At 42.4% G+C, this 19,778-nt stretch overlaps 1 protein-coding gene across 2 annotated transcripts in view; it reads right to left on the bottom strand.

Annotated features, from left to right (window-relative positions):
• The window catches only part of pappaa (pregnancy-associated plasma protein A, pappalysin 1a), a 136,858-nt gene that overhangs the window by 42,665 nt on the left and 74,415 nt on the right, over positions 1-19,778 (bottom strand). For both annotated transcript variants that reach the window (XM_056256731.1, XM_056256732.1), the window contains exon 15: positions 14,043-14,211. In XM_056256731.1, the coding sequence (XP_056112706.1) occupies positions 14,043-14,211 (169 nt within the window). The remainder of the gene's footprint in view (positions 1-14,042; positions 14,212-19,778) is intronic.

Raw genomic sequence — 19,778 nt, 5'->3', positions numbered from 1 at the left:
CGTTTAATGAGAGATAACAGAGAACATGGTTTAGAGAGAAAATGTGTGTTTATGGTTTAAGATAAAACTGTGAATGTTGAGGAAATATGTGAAGATACATTTATGTGGAAATGTACGTTTTGACGAATATGTGATTTCGTGTTATCCAATTGTGGATATTACCTGTGTTTTGAAACAGAGCAACCAAAAATAACAGTAATAATTCTTGATTGCAGATATAAGGTTGAAATGTTGTTAATAAAGTGATATTCCGGTTGAATGGAAAAAGAGCAACTGTTGTCCCGCGTCTCTTATAACCGTGTCATATTTTCAATATTTCCAGGGCACTTCGACCAGGAGTATCAATATATATCTGCTAGCGGACCCCTGGCCGGGACCCGTTACAGATTCTTGGGGGCTCGTCCGGGATACTTCGGCGCCACCTAGCGGAGCGGGAGCCGAATGATGACAACGCTGACCAGTGACTAACCCTGTCCAGCCGTGGAAACTGCGACTGCGAACGAGTGGAGGCCTGCGATCCAGAGCTAACTGCACCATCACCGACCTGTGTTGCCAGCCGTGAGGGAAACGAGGAGCCATCATGTCGAGTGGTGGGAGGAAGAGCCTAGTGTGGGACATTAGGAAAAGCTTACTCACCCTGTCAGCTGGAGAGCTTCTTCAGGTCGCCAGAGCGGTGGAGCCAGTGTCGAGCGAGGACCAGTCAGAGCTTGTGGAAGGGGACCAGGAAGGATGTTACGATCACATCAACTCGTTCATGTACAGTAAGCAGTTACTTGACACGGAGGACGAGGGAATGGTTCAGTTGTTGATGTTGAAAGACGCTATTGACGATGTGGTGAAATGTCGTGATGATGGTGTGTCGATGTCAAATGTAAAAGGTGATTCTGAGTTACATACTGAGCAGGGTAGGGATAAGCGTGATGACCGTGTTAATTTTATTGAAGATTCAGTCATTATCCAAACAGCCCCTGAAAACACCACAGAAACTCACAAACAGAGCCACCACACATTCAATGTAGCTAGTGCTGCGTCACCTAGTGATATTGCTGAACTAGATTCAGGCCCAATAGAAGCAGCAATGTCAAGTACACCTGACACAGCTAACACTGATTTGCTTAAAGTGCTAGCTAGCTATGAAGAGGTTAGCAAGAAACTCATGCAGTGCTTACCAACACATGCTGTACCGCCTCAGACACAGTTAACCCAATCCTCAGGCCTTCTTCAACAGCCAGACAGAAAACCACCGAGTGAACTTGTCTCTCAGTCGGCGCGCGAGGGGATGGTGTCCTTGAGGGAACTCAGCTACCTGCCTCGGAGAGAGTTCAAAGTGCAAGGCGGACAGATCGGTGACCAATCTTCAGACATCAGCTACAATAATGTATGTAGACAAATTGATGATGGAATCAAAGAAGGATTCCCTGATTCAGAGATTGTTCGTGGTGTGCTAAGAATCATGAAACCAGGCATATTCAAAGAAATGTTGATAAACAAAGACGACATGACAGTGATTGAACTCAAGGGGTTTCTTCAAACTCACCTAAGAGAAAAAAATAGCACAGAGTTGTTTCAAGAGTTGATGTGCACGAAACAAGATGAGAACGAGACACCACAACAGTTTCTTTATCGTGTGATCGGTCTAAAACAACGTGTTCTATTGACATCAAGATTAGCTGATACTGACATCAAGTACACTACAGCTACAGTGCAAGATGTTTTCCTACATACAGTGTACCAGGGCTTTGGGCACAAGCACACCGACGTACGTAGAGAACTCAAACCGTTGTTGGCAAACAGAGAGATCACTGACGATATGATTCTGCGTCATGTGATGAAAATCACTAGTGAGGAAAGTGAGAGAATGAAAAGACTTGGTCCTTCACGCCGACAAACCGTAACCAATGTACACAGCACACAGCTCGGGTCGGAGGTGGTAAAGACAACTAGCACAAAGTCAGAGAGTGCGGCGTCCAAGCCAAATCAAACAAAGCCAGATCCTCTGAAAGATCTCACGACCAAAGTAGAGGAACTCACTAAGCTGGTTGAAGCCATGCAAAAACAAAACCAACAACAATCGACTCATCATGGGCGTCAGTATAATCAGAATAGGGCACAAACAAAATGGGGGAAACCTTATGGTTGTCCAAGCTGCGTGGAACGAGACAAACAAGACTGTAAACACTGCTTCATATGTGGGGAAGAAGGACACCGTGCAGCAGGCTGTCTAAAACGACCAAGGAAGCAGGGAAACTTCAATCGGGCACTGGAGAGGGACATCTAGTGGCCGAGTCGGGAAGCAAGTCCCAACCAGAAAGTGAGGTCGGTAATGACAAGTTGCACCGTTCTTCACCCTCAACCCCAGTAACGACAAGCACATTAAGTCACTGTAAACAAGTATCTCAGCTCCCTCCCCAGTCACCACGTGTAGCTAAAGCTAGAGCCGTTGCTGGCCTGATTGGCAAAAAGGCCCTAGTTCAGAGCTATCTAAATGGTTTAGCAGTCACTTCTTTGCTTGACTCTGGGTCACAAGTCAGTATAGTTAGTCGTTCCTGGAAAGAAGAGTACCTACCTGACCTCAGTATTCACTCAGTCTCTGAGATCTTGGGAGAGGAGGAGCTGAAAGTTATTGCGGCAAATGGCAGTATCATTCCATATGATGGGTGGGTAGCTATCACAGTGAACTTGCCAGGGAATTTAGACCCCAACCTGTCCATTAGTGTGCCATTCCTCATCAGCAGCTACCCCATGGATAGACCATTGATTGGCTTTAATGTTTTGGAAGTGCTAATTTGTGGCAAACCAGAGAGACTAGTGTCAGTACTTGCTAGCCTTCTTAGCAATGCCATATCTGTTCCCAAAGAAACAGCTGAAGCTCTCGTCAACTTTATTCAGAGAGCGAAGCCAGTTATGCAGCAGGGACGCTTAAGAACAGGTGCCAAGGATATCGTGCTCCCAGCTGGTCAAGTGTTGTGGGTGAGATGCCGGGTTCCGTCAAACATGGATGCCTCTACCCGATTAGTGTTGTTGGAGATGGATGAAGATAGCCTACCGTCTGGACAGTGGGATGCAGGGCCAGGTTTGTTTGAAATCCAGAACCCAACAAAGCCTTATGTCACCATTCCAATTGGTAATAACACCAATCATGACATCACAATACCACGTAAAACAGCTCTAGGGATCCTGCAGCGTGTTGAAAATGTTGTGGAGGCAGATATCCTGGACAAATCACAGCCTGCAGCGGCGGTCAGTCAGGTCACCACCACTCAGGTCAGTAACTCAGATCCACCTCTGTGGGACCCACCTGTAAACCTCGACCATCTGGAGGAAGAACAGCGAGAGGCTGCTAGGAAGATGCTTCATGAGGAGTCAAACGCCTTTGCAAGAGACGGAAACGACCTCGGCTGTATCCCAAACCTGCAGATGGTGATCAATCTCAACGACGATATCCCTGTGCAAAGAGCATACACATCCATTCCCAAACCGTTGTTTAAAGAAGTGAAAGAGTACATTCAAGATCTTCTTGTGAAGGGTTGGATAGTGAAATCTAAATCTGCCTATTCTGCACCAGTTGTATGTGTACGGAAGAAAGACGGCACTCTTCGTCTCTGTATAGACTATCGTCTCCTAAATCAAAAAACCGTACCCGACAGACATCCACTGCCGCGAATACAGGATTTGATAGACACGCTAGGTGGGTACTCGATGTTCAGCATACTGGACCAAGGTAAAGCTTACCACCAGGGGTTTATGGCAGAAGGGTCACGCCATCTCACTGCCTTCATCACTCCCTGGGGGCTTTACGAATGGGTAAGGATCCCGTTTGGACTTTCTAATGCACCTGCAGCTTTTCAAAGGAGCATGGAGGAGATGTTAGGCTCTCTGAGAGATGAGTACTGCATCCCGTACCTGGATGACCTACTGTGCTACTCCAGATCTTTCAGTGACCATGTGGAGGTGATCCGTAAAGTCCTCAGAGCGCTGCAGCATCATGGAGTGAAGCTACGAGCAGAGAAGTGTGAAATGTTCCAGAAGGAGGTTCGTTATGTTGGACGCTTGGTATCGGCTGAGGGAGTTCGAATTGACCCCAAAGACCTTGAGGCAGTAAGGGCTTTAAAGAACAAAATGCCCCAAACTGTTGGTGACCTCCGAAGGGTTCTCGGCTTCCTGAGTTATTACCGCTCCTACATACAGGACTTTGCTAAAATAGCAAAGCCATTGTATGAGCTGCTCCAAGTTAAGTCCTCCATTCCCCAACCCCTTCCACGTCACTGCAAGTCCAAGGGTCCACAACTTCCATCCAAAACACCCATCATATGGAAGGCTGATCACCAAAGCACCTTGGAAAGGCTTGTCAGTATGCTGACCAACCCCCCAGTCCTTGCATACCCCAACTTTGAGGAGCCATTCGTCCTACACACGGATGCATCTGAGAAAGGGCTCGGCGCAATCCTCTATCAGCGACATTGTGGAAAAATGCGAGTCATCGGATATGGATCACGAACTCTGACACCTGCTGAAAGGAACTACCAACTCCACAGCGGAAAACTCGAGTTCCTTGCTCTGAAGTGGGCAGTGTGTGAGAAATTTAGAGACTATCTCTTCTATGCTCCACATTTCACCATCTACACTGATAACAATCCGCTTACTTACGTCATGAGCACTGCGAAACTCAATGCAGTTGGACACCGGTGGGTTGGAGAATTGTCAGAGTTCCACTTCAACATTAAATACAGACCTGGAAAAAGCAATATAGACGCTGACACGCTCTCACGCATCCCACTCGATATTGACAACTATGTGGCGACATGCACGGAGGAGCTGTCTCAGGATGTGCTGCATGCAACTTGGGAAGGGGGTCGAGCAGCCCAAAAGAAAGATGTAGCATGGATAGCTGCACTTTACACCTCCTCTGCTGATGTGATGCCACAGCCTCATTCACTCTTGCCCAAAATAAGCCACGAAGAGCTGGCAAAAGCCCAACAAGAGGACCCTGGAATAGGGGAAATAATGAGATTGAAAGAGGCAAATAATGTTCTTACTGATGAGGTAAGAAGTTCAGTGAGTGGGCTCACTCGCAAGCTTCTTCATGAGTGGAATCAACTACATGTGGAGAATGGAGTCCTGTACCGCCAAACATCCGAGCGAAAACAGTTAGTCTTACCAACCAAGTATCGGTCAGTTGCCCTAAAACATCTCCATGACAACATGGGACACGTTGGCACAGAACGTGTGCTCCATCTCGCCAGAGAACGTTTTTATTGGCCACACATGAAGAGATGTATAGAGGAGTATGTCACAAGAAGATGTAGTTGCATAAAACAAAAGAAACCCACCACACACATACGCGCGCCAATGGGTGGCCTGACTTCTGCTTCCCCTCTCGATTTGGTTTGCATAGACTACTTACACCTGGAGAAAAGCAAAGGAGGCTATGAGTACATTCTGGTAGTAATAGACCACTTTACCAGATTTGCCCAGGCTTACCCCACCAAAAACAAATCAGGACAAACTGCAGCTGAGCGGATATACAACGACTATATACCTCGTCTGGGTTATCCAAATCGTCTTCACCATGATCAAGGACGTGAGTTTGAGAACAATCTGTTTCGCACTCTTGGACGGCTGTCAGGGGTTGGACACTCACGAACATCTCCATACCACCCACAGTGTAACCCTGCTGAGCGGTTCAACCGTACACTGTTGCAAATGTTACGGACATTGACAGACAGGGAAAAGGAGAGATGGAAAGAACATTTACCACAAATGATACACGCATATAACTGCACACGCCACGAGTCGACAGGATACTCACCTCATTACCTGCTGTATGGACAACATCCCCGTCTGCCTGTGGATCTTTTGTTTGGATTAATGGAAAACACTGAATCAGTGACACACAAAGGATATGCGGATAAATGGTCAAAAAGGATGACGGAAGCGTACAAGATTGCAAACAAATCCAGCCTGTCATCAAGTGCAAAGAACAAGTCCTACTATGATCAAAAGGCGAGGGGCGTGGTCCTCAAACCAGGAGATCGAGTACTGGTCCGAAACATGGGTGAACGAGGTGGACCTGGTAAGCTACGCTCATACTGGGAGAAGAGGATCTATGTGGTGAAGGAGCAAATCTCAGACAATCCGGTGTATGTCATTCATCCTGAGGGAGACCCAAATACAAGAAACCGAACCATACATAGAAACTTGCTGTTGTTAGTGAACGACTTGCCTGTGGAGAACCCATCACAGCCAGCTGACTCTGTTGTAACCCCCCGTCAGAGGCAAAAGCAGCCTCAACAGAGGGTAAACTCTGGAATGGATGAAAAGGATGGAATGTCAGACACTGATGATGAGGATGAGTGGACAGGAGGTTATTGGCTGAGAACACCTGTAGTACGGATGGAAAATGATCAAGCTGGACATAACAGATCAGTGATCTCAGGGAGAGAGCAAAGTCCAGTGTCAAAGTTATACCCTGCAAAAGCACCTGATCAGACTTCAAAGAAACAGACAATGATTCGTAAAGACTGTTCAAGCACGTTACCTACAAGGGAAACCGTATCGATGGACACATACTTACCCGAGGGGCGAGAGATACACCTTTCCGAAGTAGAAGAACAGCAGTCAGAGGATAGAGCAATAGAAGTAATGGGAAAAGAATTACAGACAGGCGAATCATCGGATGATACTTACTTACCGCAGCCTGAAGAGGATGAACAGAATGCAGGGGACAGGGAAGTTGAAGTAGTGGAAGAAGCACAGACAAGTGAGCAACTTGGGGATACTTACCTATCTCAGCTTGAAGGTGACGAGACAAATGGACATGAGGAGCGAGTACAAGAGGAAAGACCGAGTTATCCCTCTACTATGACTTGGCCTGAAAAAGAGACTCAAGGAGAGGTTAGGAGGTCAGTTAGAGAGAAAAGACCTAGACCAATATTCACTTATGAGTCACTGGGCCAACCCTCCTTACAAACCCATGTAGAGTCCATTTCCTCACAGTCTACCTCACCGCCCCTACCTTTCATGCCACATGTGCATAGCCAGTTCATTTTACCTACTGCTTATACACCTCATATGTATATGCCTTACACATATTACATGCCCGTCACAACACAAGTTTACTAGAAAACAAACAAGAGTAGGAGTTTTAGTTTTGTTTTCATGGGAAAATGTCGGGAGCCATTTTTGTTTGTCGGGGTGGATGTGACACTCACAAAAATAGGTTTTGTTGAGATTATTATCTTTTGTTTTCTTTCCTTTTATTACAAGTTAAATACTATTGAGAGAATACACAGAAGCGCGCTATGACATGCTGTTGCACAGAACGGACACAAGGTGGCAGTACCTTTCAGCCGCGTCACTCTGGGACCCTTAGCGAGGCGTGGAGGAAGACGAGCTCATATTCCGGTTGAATGGAAAAAGAGCAACTGTTGTCCCGCGTCTCTTATAACCGTGTCATATTTTCAATATTTCCAGGTTAGTTTTACAACTTTTATATGACTACAAAAGGGTTATAAGCTAATATGAATCCTCAGTGATGTGTGTTTGATAAGCGAAAGGTATGTTAAGTGTGTAAATGGTAAAGTATAATGATAACATTGTGAAGTTGAGGAAATGGCGGCCGACGCTCGCACTAATGTTTTCTTTTATATATTCCTAATGGCTCGGGGATATGTCTGAGTTATTACTGTATATGTGTAAAGTAACTGTACATTAGCGTTATTCATTACCCGTAATGCATAGGCTTACACACAGAGTAAAAGCAGTTTACAGATGTAGCTTTGGGTGAAACGCACGTGGTAGCATTAAATGCACATGGTAATATTAGACTGTAAAACAGTTTCGGTTCATAGGAATCGTGTAAAAGTTATAAGGGCAAATATGTTTACTATTGAAGTTTGTTCTCGTTTAATGTAAATGTAATTTAACTTAACCTAACTGCAAATGGGATTTATTCTGTTACATTAAGTGAACACTTACAAAATGTATAATGAATACAGAAATACTCGTTTAATGAGAGATAACAGAGAACATGGTTTAGAGAGAAAATGTGTGTTTATGGTTTAAGATAAAACTGTGAATGTTGAGGAAATATGTGAAGATACATTTATGTGGAAATGTACGTTTTGACGAATATGTGATTTCGTGTTATCCAATTGTGGATATTACCTGTGTTTTGAAACAGAGCAACCAAAAATAACAGTAATAATTCTTGATTGCAGATATAAGGTTGAAATGTTGTTAATAAAGTGATATTCCGGTTGAATGGAAAAAGAGCAACTGTTGTCCCGCGTCTCTTATAACCGTGTCATATTTTCAATATTTCCAGGGCACTTCGACCAGGAGTATCAATATATATCTGCTAGCGGACCCCTGGCCGGGACCCGTTACACGTTGCATCAGAGCGCAGCTGAAAACAACTCGCCGACGGAAGAAAAAAACGGAAAAATAATATCCTGCCCTTTGTGAAGGAAGTCTGAATCATGCAAGAAACTTCTCCTGTTCAATATCTGTTAAAATGCAATGCAATGAAGCCGAACAAGGTAAGATGCAACTTTGACCCCGTTCACACTGCTAGTCTTAATGCTCAATTCGGATTTTTTTTGCTCAGATCCGATTTTTTGTTTGGCTGTTCACATTACCTTTTAAAATGTGGCCTATATCAGATTCCAGTGTGAACTGTTTGCGGTTTCGAACAGACCCACATGCGCAAAAGAACAATAACAATGACATCAGACGCTGTTGCACTAAAGTTGGGGAGTTTATGGAGGGAGTAAGCATTTTCGCTTTTATTTTATAATGTTTGTGTAATGGCAGCCGTAACATTAATGAGCAGGTGCTGAGGAGGAGAAGAATGAAGAGAAAAAATTGAGAAAAGAGAGCAAAATGGCTATTTGTGGCTGCAAATTCACTACAGAGGTCTGTGTGGATGCGGAGACGAAGCCAGGAGTGCTGGGAATGTGATGTGAATTGCTTCATAGAGACACTGTTTTTTAAAAAACATAGCGGTTACGGTATGATCCTTCTAGTTTTGCTTGAATTGAAGTATCTCCCCATTTACTAATTAGGTCTAACACCTCACTCTCCTTCCATTAATTTTACTGTCTGTGTCTATGGCTAACTCGCCGGCGCATAATTTGTGACAAATGTCGATGTAGATTGACATAAAGTCGCATCAAATCTGCCTTGGTTGTTCACACTGCGGCCGCATTGAAAAAAAAAATCAGACCTGGGTCTGATTCAGGACCACATATGGAAGTGGTCTAAATCTGATTTGAAAAAATCAGATCTGGCCAAGATTTGAGTGTTCACACTACTTCTGAAGAAGTCTGACCTGGTCACTTGACCCCCCAAAAAACGGATTTGGGACACTTTTGCCTGCAGTCTGAACAGGGTCTTAGGGTGTATTCACACCAGGAAAGTCCGATAGTTCACTTGCTTTGGTCCGGACCAAATAATCAACATGACATTATGACTTTGCGTAAACATACACGCCACTTTCAAGTCAAGTGGCGTATTATCTATATGCATTTTGAGCTATCCGCGTGTATGTCCACGCCGAAACGAACCGTCATCTTTTGCGTGTATGTCTACGCCGTTAAACGTCCGAGTGATTCCGCGTGTATGTCTGTGCCGTTAATTGTCCGAGCGAAACGAAGCAAAATTCATATCTACATCTGGGGAGCGATATTTTTTTCCCTAGGATGATAGGGGAAGACTCATAAATAGTATTAACCCCAGTGACGGGTAGGTTTAGGGACGGGGTTGGGGTAGGTCATATATTTATATATATACAGTAATGTAACGTTAAGTCAACGGTGTTGATAAACACGCTGAAAAGCGATTATGCGTGTTGATAGCACGCCAAAAATGGAAATACGAATTGGCGTGTCATACATAGGCTACGCCATTTCATGAGATCAGTCTGAAATAAATTTTTTTTTTTTTTTTGGTACGGTTCGCTTTCACACTGCTCTTTTTGCAAATGAGCGAAAATTTGTAAACAAAACCACACGTGTGCTAAGGCCGTCCATTCATTGGACAATAATTCTCAAGTAGGGGAATCAGAAAGTGTAAAAAAGGCTCAGCATGGAGATATTTCGTACTGCAATATTTGTTATTTTACTAATTTTGTACAAACGCAATATGAAGAAACTGCGCAGAAGACGGATAAGGTATAAAGTTTTGATTCATAGAGAGGGGCTATGGTCACACATTCAAATAATGAGATTCTTATTGTATATACTGCTAACAAGTGCTGTCAATGTTAACGCTTGCGATTTAAGTTTGTCCAGTTTAACGCAGCATCATCCTTGTATTGTAACTATCGTTACATAAGGCTATATGAACTGCAAAAGCTTTTTTTGCATCTATGCGTGATTAGACTAAAGAGAACGCTCTGTATGTGAATGTCCTGACACACTCATTCATTCCATTCCATTCCAATGATGCACACACACGACGCGCAGAAAGACGCGCAACAGTATCGTGTGGCCAGACAGCGCGTATTGAACAACAATAACACAAACCATTATGCCAAAATCTCCGACTACGGAAGCCTGTTAACCTCAAAAGCGCAGTGCTTTCTTGCAATTGGGTCTGTTCATGTTCACACCGTAAACGAACCGTACCAGAGTTCGTTTGGAACCGTACCGAGACCACATCTTCAGCTGGGTCTCGGTTCGGTTGTTTGGTCCGCATTCGATTGCTGTATTCACACCTGCCCAAAAGGTCCGCACCAAGGGGGGAAACGAACTAGAGTTCGATTCAATCGAACCAAACAAGGCAGGTGTGAATACACCCTTAGAGACGTTGAAATTTTGTCCACTATAAAGTACATTTTGTGCATTGGAAAGGTTCCATGGTTCTTCATAGAACCATATATGCCAATAAGGGATCAGGGAAATGTGACGGAGGTGAACTATCCATTTATAGAACCATGCTCTGGGTACGCAAATTATTCCAGATGTGTTATTGATATATACACAACTATTGTAGCTCTAAACAAATCATCAATGTCCACTAGCACTTCTTTGAGACACTGAGTAATATTTAAAGGATCAAGTTAGCAGCTAAAGATAATAAAGTATAGTCTTTCAAGGCGAAATCTTATAAGCACTGATTAGATGAGATACATTTAATATTGTTATATAGTTGTAGAAGACACTGGATTTCATATTGGCTATCCATTAAACATCTGAGCATAGTCTTTGCAATGATGAAAACAAACAAGGACACACAAACAAGTGGAGAGAACAGATGGTTTTGAAGATAGCACCATCTAAAGCAGATTTCCTGGAAGCTTCGTGACACAACTGAAGCGAGTGCACTTTCTAATGAAGCTCGACAAGATGCAACTTGATAGCACTGTCCTTGCTCCCATGCTGATGCCACAGAAACACACTGTTCTGACATTCGATTGCATGACCTCGTCATAAATGCTGCCGAGACGAAGAATGAAGAAATCAAACACGAGGGCGTGATCATATCGCTCTGGGCAAAGTTTGATTAAACTATTACATTACTGCAATGACAACGGATGAAACCAAAAGGGGACATTCTACCTGCAAGGGAAACAGAACGACAAATCAACCGGTTTCAATGAGAGTTGGTGATCTTGAACAGGCCCGCACAGAACCGCCACAAAGAAAACATATTTCTGCAGAAATGTAATTAAGTAGAAATGCTTCAGAGCGGCTGACAAAACACAATACATGCTGTCGTGTTATCTTGCATTCGGATGCTGGTGTTTGGAAACGCAATCGTGTGAGATGCTTCAGCGAGGTCTTCATACCCAATCATTCTGATGACAGACTTTGGCTCAGGCGTTTCAGAACCAGCAAACTAATATTTAAAGCAACACCAAGTAACTTTTCCTCTGCGGTCGCCCTACAGGTTGGAAGCGGAATTGTCCACCGCTGTCGTAAATAATTTAGCCTAGCGCATCCTACAGTCGCGCGCGCAAGCACATGCTCTGTTTATCCAGCACCGGCTTTGGAATCATGATGACCATTCAAAAGCTACCCGGCTGCTAGGTATCTTACATGTAGTTGTAGTCTACTGTAGGGATGTCCCGATCAGGTTTTTTTGCCCTCGAGTCCGAGTCATTTGATTTTGAGTATCTACCGATACCGAGTCCCGATCCGATACTTATATAATACATAAAAAAAGAATAAAGAAGAGAGAAAAAACAGATCCAGGATGTTCCTTATTTTTTATTTAATTCACCTTATTTTAACATTCAACAACTCTGTTAACAAACAGAGCACTTCTGTGAGGTAGCTTGAACAATCAAGTAATAAATAACATAAAATCTTCACTTTTGGACTTTAGTGCAACAGTAAATATAGAAAAAGTCTAATATAAAAACAAATAGCACCTCAACTTAAAATACCCGGCAGGCATGTAAACAAAAAATAAAAATGTTTTAAAAGTGTATAAAAAAATTATGAGAATATATACATTAGGGGTGTAACAGTTCACAAAATTTGCGGTTCGATACGATACAGCAAAAAGAAAGAAATGCCAGAGAAATGTCCTATTTATTAAAAGAAAAACTATTTTTAAATAAGTTTGAGTTTTCCTACATCTTGAAACTTTCAGGTTTATAAATGGGGGTAATCTTTGAAGGATGAACAAATAATGTTTTGGTAATCACATTAAAAATAACATTTAAATATATATTTATATAATATTTGAGTTTTGAAGTGCAACATTAAATCCATGTTCATTCACGGCACAATGTTTCTCCTGGTGTCCACGTCAGCGCTGTTTGATCTAATAGAGATTTACGGTTAATAACGGAGAAATGTGAATGCTTCTCACTAGATCTCGCAGCGATGTTATTACTTCAAATGTTTTCTTCACTGGATCTCTTAGCACAGTGTCGCTTGATCTCGCGCTGCACAGATGTTGCTGGTCCGAACTGATAATGGTCCGTTAAGCACAATATAATGAGTAGTGCCGTTTCATTCCGCTTTCATTACGTTTGATATTTGATGTTGCGCAGCGTTGTGGTGATTGCGCAGCGCGGATTTTGTCTGCAGGAAAAATGGTCCTAGGAATCGTTCGGTTTGTATGCGTACCGAACCGGAAGCCTCGTACCGAAACGGTTCAATAATTACGAATACATGTACCGTTACACCCCTAATTTACATATATCCGAGTCCTGATCGGGAAGTAACGTCCGATTCCGATCGAGTCTGAAACCACGTGATCGGGCCCGATTTCCGAACGCGTGATCGGATCGGGACATCCCTAGTCTACTGTCAAGTACGCTCCACCTATCGCCAATTGTAACTCTTGCCATAAAGCAAGTTAAATTTGTAGTTTTCTTATGTCTCATTAGAACTACAGAAACGCGACCCGATCTGGCAATCTTACATAGCGTGGATATATCAGATAAAGGACCGCAAAGCGGAGGCATAAGTGCATTTCACCATGTCACGACTTGAAACGATGTTGAAAACATTATTTTAGGGTAAAAAATCTTAGTGTTGCTGTGCCATGCGATTGGTCCGCTGGTTAGTACACCTATCCAATCACAATCGCTTTTGAGGCAAATTCATGCAAGTTTCATGTGATGACACACACTGAAAAGGAACGCCCACCTGGAGGGCAAAACAAGGCTTTCCTCCATTGCCCACCAATCATTGTGGTAACACTTTATTTCGATAGTCCACTTTAGATATTCAACTAACTATAAGTAACTTTTCAACTACATGTCAACTAACTCTCATTAGAGACTGTAGTAAGCTTACAGTTATGAAAACCTTTTCACAATATTCTAATTTTGAATGTGGGGTTTTCATAAGCTGTAAGCCATAATCATCAAAATTATAACAAATAAAGGCTTGAAACATCTCTCTTTGCATGTAATGAGTCTATATAATATATTAGTTTCACCTTTTAAGTTGAATTACTGAAATAAATAAACTTTTGCACGATATTCAAATTTTTCGAGTTTCACCTGTACATGTAAACTCCTTTGCATTGGCCAGCCTTAGACAAACCACACATATAATCTTTCTCGTTTGATCTAGTACCTGGCTCTTGATGATATCATCGTCCCGGTGGATTTGCAGGACGTAGCCGCAGTTGCACGTGACAGTGCAGCGTGCGCCGTTGAAGTAGCCGCCGTCGCTGCACTGCACCTCTGCGTTCCGGATCAGCGGCTCTTGGCAATCAATGGCTTCACAGGAGTAATGAACACAGCTGAAAAGATGGAGAGGAAGGAAGAAGGTTAACAAGTATAAGATGCACATCAATGCACTACAATCTGTAATACGTGACAATCAGGGCTTGACATTAACACCCGCCAACTGTGTTTGTATTTCAGCAGTGTGTAATGCAGTCACTCCTATTAGCCACTTTGGCGGGTTGAATTTTATATAATATACATTTTTCAATTGTAGTCTTATAAAAAGGCATCCGAAATAATAAACTAAGTGCAATCTAGTGTTGGCAGTAATACTGATTTTTCGATACTTATTCATACTTTGCAGTCACGTGACTACCATGGAAACCTGGCGGGCAACAAATGGGTATTTTCAACGTAGAGTCCTGTAGTTCCAGGTCTTATGGGTCTTTTAGTAGCTATCAAGTCTGTTAGCGAGCTAGCTGGATAACTATGGACTAGAAATTATTCTAAGCAACTTCTAGAAATTATAGAAGTTGCTGGAGAACGACGTTCTCTTTATTTGATTTTTAATTCTAAACTGTTTTAGTTATTCTTATTTGTTTTGATTATTTTAATTTCTTCTATGTAAAGCACTTTGAATTGCCATTGTGTATGAAATGTGCTATATAAATAAACTTGCCTTGCCTTGCCTTGCCTAGAAATAGGATTAACTCCAAGGTAGCTAAATTGTGTAAACCAGACAAGGTTTTTTTTAAAAGATAATCGAGCAGTAATAATTCCTTCGTAAATAATCTAGCTCTACTGTTGGGTCATCTCTGGTTCTCATTGAAAACCATAGATATCACAAACCTCAAAACATCAACTTTTGTATTGTAAAACCGGCGACGTCCTGGCAAGATCCTTGATTAGTTTACTGGGTTTCGTTGCTGGAGAACGACGTTCTTGCCCTCCAGCCAGTACTTGTGACGTCACGTGCAAAGTATACTGAAATATCTGAAACTCTTCTGCAGAATAGATACAAAAGATACCAGCTGTGTGTTCTCGCTCTCTAATCTCTCTGACAGCGAGTCGACACACCAACCCTTTACTCGCTTGTTTTATTTGCTCCGGATGAATATTGTTGGTGATACAGGGCTTGAATTCTGGCGAGGGATTGCGCGCTTTGAGCACAATTTTACCCAAAGTGCGTGCACATAAAGTATATTGGCTATAAAACAGTATAATGGGTCCGTGCGTCAGGTCTTAAAGTGACAGTAGCCTAATATACCGGCTGCCAAATTATGAGATGCTATTAAAAATATCTATATAGTAGTTATTCCTCTATGGTATCGGTGTCCAAATTGTGGCCAGTGAAAATGCAGAGTGGCTTGTAACTTTGGAAAACCACTCGCCACAGTGGCTGGTGAGCAAGAAAGTTAATGTCAAGCCCTGGTGGCAATGTTGTTTTTTTCTGGGCCATCACAATTAATTTCAACCATTACTACATTATCCATTAATAATGCATTCAATGATCTCATCAATGATTATAATGTTGTATCTATTCATTGTTACAACTTTAGAAAGTATTAAAACACAAGACAAATATCCAGTTTCAGATGTAACAAGGAATCTGCTAAAATTGTAATGCATTTTAACTTTGGTAACAATTACGTTTGAAAAGACAATGTATTAAGATGTACATTATGAATATCTTTATAAAAAGCTTCAAGCTTTTCATTCTGAGAAGTGCAGACATTGAGTCAGAACTTCTATCCAAATCAATGAACTCTGGATGTTTATTACTACTTACTGGCAAGAAAAAAAAAAAGGTCGTAACAGCTTTGGTACCTATTCGTGAAACCACAGATTTTTTAGCACATTTACAGTAATGCAGTTTAACCGGATGCCTTCAGATGCTTTTTTTTTTTTTGTCAATATCTATCTTTCACAAGATAAAAGAAAAAAAAGTGTTTGTTAGGAAACTGGAGGATTGTGGGGGAGTTTTGGTGTCAGATGTCTACGCTGTTCTTTGTTACATAAAGAGTAATTCATGTGGCCAGATGAACAATGCTGGACAAATTGAGAGCTAAACTCTATCCACAGAAAGAGGGAAAAAAGCTAGTGGGAAGGAAAAATAAAGCTCTACTGGAGTCAGTTTGTAAATGCAGAGTTGGCATTTTTAAACTCTTAGCTGACCAAGTATAATCCCGGCAGATCTGGCGGTGGTCAAAGGGGCAATCATGAGGTACTGGACCTTTTCAGTAAACAAGACATGAAGAAACATGGTTTAAGGTTTCAGACACATTTTTTTAAAGCAGGAGAACATGAAAAGTAGCTCCTGTCCCGTGATTGGAATCACTCAAATGTTTTATGCAATCCAGTTGTTGTTTTAATTGCGTATATGTAACGATTGTAGTGACTACGCCACCCTGGAATAACGGGGAAAACAACCCAAATAAAGGCACACAAGTACGATCCACTTAGAGAAAAGGCAAGAGGCGTGAGTTACCGTCCAAAAATATGTAAGGCTAGACAATGGACACCTCGAAGGGCATTAACCCGCTTATACCATGGTCACTTGCCAAATAACACATTTTTAAAACATTAATTTATATTTTAATTAGTTTTACAATCAAAATCTAAAGTTTTTAAAACAATAACTTGGTTTCCCTGGTTACGCCTGACGGTTTATTTAGCAACCGGAGATATTTATAGTCCGCTCAGCTCGGAGAGCCCTTCAGTTTAGCTAACTTACGAGCCAGAAAGTTAACTTTTTTTTTTCTTTTCATCTAAGTTAGGCTTGTCTAGCCATGGGCGTTACACTTTCGTTTTTTTTTTACCTATAATTCACCTTTGGCTAAGCCCCGCCCCCCTTAGTTACTGTTGCTACGTCCGACAAACAAACTTCATCTGGACTCTGGTATCAACATGGCTTATGCTGTGACGGCTCTTCCGGCTGAAATTTGATCAAACTTTTATAAAGCAGCAAATAAAGTGTCCGATAGAAGTAGGCAAAAGGGGCTGCAATATTCGTTCGAAGGCTAAATTCACGACATACAGGTGAAACGCAAGGAACAACAAGGCATCCAAATAGAGGCAAAAGCACACCGGTCACAGTCAACAAATGAGCCACCGCATATCCTACTAATGGAGACGGAGGCTGGGACTAACAATATCAAGGAGCAACACTGTTCATGCAAAGCTGGGTAGGTCTCTATTCACTTCTATAATCGTTATTACAAAGCAAACGGACTACGCGAGTATAACGGTGTATTTATTAGCACCGTGTGCTAGACGACACTTGTCAGGATTTGACTTCGGTTTGGGAAGGGAAAAAAACACACACACCCCTCCAACCTCTCTGGGAAACGCGTATCTGTGTTACAAATGCCCCAGGCACAACGTTTAACCATATTTTTGATAAAACTACGACGGTAATGGCCGGCCGAGACCAAAAATATGAGACGCCTGTGTTAAAATCAATGGAGCGAAGTGAAAAAGTGTCGGACCTGTGTGGGAGCTCGTTCTTGGCTGCGCTGTGATTGGTCAATCTACATTCTAGGGTGTGGCTTAGCCAAAGGCGAATTAAAACACACAGGTAGGCATAGTATAAAGGCTAACTAGATGTTTGATTTGATACAATAAATTGTAAACAGATATTTTGACTGCCTGTTGCTATGGTTACTCACAGCTGATGTAGCCAGCGCATTTATTTATTAATCTCGAACGGTAAACAGTCAGTTTCACCAGAACTACCTTTACAAGGTGTCCTCTATCACTTTTTAATGGACACCCTGCAGCCAATCAGAATCGAGTATTCACCCAGACTATGGTATCATTTTTTTTAAAGCTGAAAAGAAATGGCCAAGAATAATTTAAAACCAGAAGCCAGCACAACTGTCATTGGTCGAATAGAACAGAGAAAAAAATAAGATAATTAACAATAATCGTTGCAGGGGCTGAGGCTTCCTATATATGAAGAACAGGCTAGTATGACAGCGCCTAGTACACAAAAGAGAAACCACGCCAATCAGAATCACACCCGCAAATAATGACAGCAATAATGACAACCCATGGTGAAGTAAAGCCTGTGGTGCAGCAAAGACCCGGCGCTCAGATCCGTCAAGCCCACTTAGTTGGGGGCCTTAAGCAGATAAAACGGTGATTTCGCGCAAATTCATCTAAAAGCGGCAAATTTGGCACAGATGTAGCACAGGTCATACCGAAATGTTTTAGCTAGGGCGCCGGAGCCAGCAACTCTCGGGGCCAAGATGGCGGCCAAATCCAATACGACCGCTGCCCGAAAAGGGTTCCGGCTATAACTTTTGAACCACATGAGTTATACAAATTTGGTGCTTGTAGATGAATTTGCGCAAACAATGGGGTGTAAGGCCCCATACTACAGCCCAAAATGCTTTTTCGAACAGCGGCCATATTGGAATTGGAGGATCAAGGGGTCCAGATATACTGGGTCATAAATATAAAAATTCCTATGTGTTTCTCATGATCAATTAAGCTGAAAAACATATCAAGTTTGTATTTGTAACTCATGTGGTTCAAAAGTTATAACCGGAACCCTTTTCAGGCAGCGGCCATATTGGATTTGGCCGCCATCTTAGCCCCGAGGGTCGTTGGCTCCGGCGCCCTAGCTAAATCATTTCAGTATGATGTGAGCTACATCTGTGCCAAATTTGGCGCTTTTAGATGAATTTGCGCGAAAATGTGCTTAAGGCCCCCAACTAACTGGACATTAGACAAAGACGTGACCGGACCAGTTACGGCCTAAGCATTATATGGGTGTTGTGCTTGTTCTGTGCTCTGATATGTTTTCTCTTCTGATTGTTGTTCTGCGTACCTGTGCCCCGTTGCTCTAATGGCTCCTGCTTGAGTATATAAAACGAGAGTGAAACCGAATGAGGCACGCAGTGGAAGACAAGCTGTGTTCTGTTTGATGTTACGTTGATTTATTTGTTTTTCTTTGTTAAAGCTGCAGTCTGTAGTTTTCCCTCTTTGTCGCCATCTCTGTTCGAAATCTGCAATTGCAGTCATTCGCGGAATTATCAACTTTACGTGAGTTGTAGTTCGACACGGCACAGCACGGATGAACACAATGTTTGAGGAGAGTGTGCGGCTGTCAGTCGCCGCCGGTGTGGATACTGGCATTCAGAATCACAGATTATACTTTTTGGAAATATGACCAACATAATTTTCTGAACAAGTAAGAAACATCCACTTTTGTTCTGGTTCTGACATTGCAGTAAATCGCGCTGATTAGATCTAAAAATCGCTTATCACGCAAAACCGTGCAAATTATACTTTGTTCTCAAATTGTTAATGTTAACAACGTAAGCATTGCGTGACTTCATGTGATGTCCTTCCGATAATATCCTTGTTTTCGCATGGGCCGGTTGCAGTCTCTTTTTTTCTGTAGCCACTCCAAAGTCCGAACGAAGTCTTTTGCATTTTACAGCGGGCGAATCTGTTGTCACTGGTGATCGTCGTTTGAACCTTTCTGGATCTTATCAAATTGCTAAGTATAATTATATTAAGTGCTGTGAGAAAAGGCTTTAAATCTCCACCTCCAGCATCCTCACTCGCAATATAGCCTACTAGCCGAGACTCCTCCTTTATGTGTACAGATGTGTGTGTACAGATGTGTGTG

The sequence above is a fragment of the Rhinichthys klamathensis genome, unplaced genomic scaffold (assembly GCF_029890125.1).
Source record: "Rhinichthys klamathensis goyatoka isolate OS25496 unplaced genomic scaffold, OSU_Roscu_1.1 h1tg000132l_1, whole genome shotgun sequence".
Lineage (NCBI taxonomy): Eukaryota > Metazoa > Chordata > Actinopteri > Cypriniformes > Leuciscidae > Rhinichthys > Rhinichthys klamathensis.
This window is presented reverse-complemented; position numbering and strand designations above follow the sequence as displayed.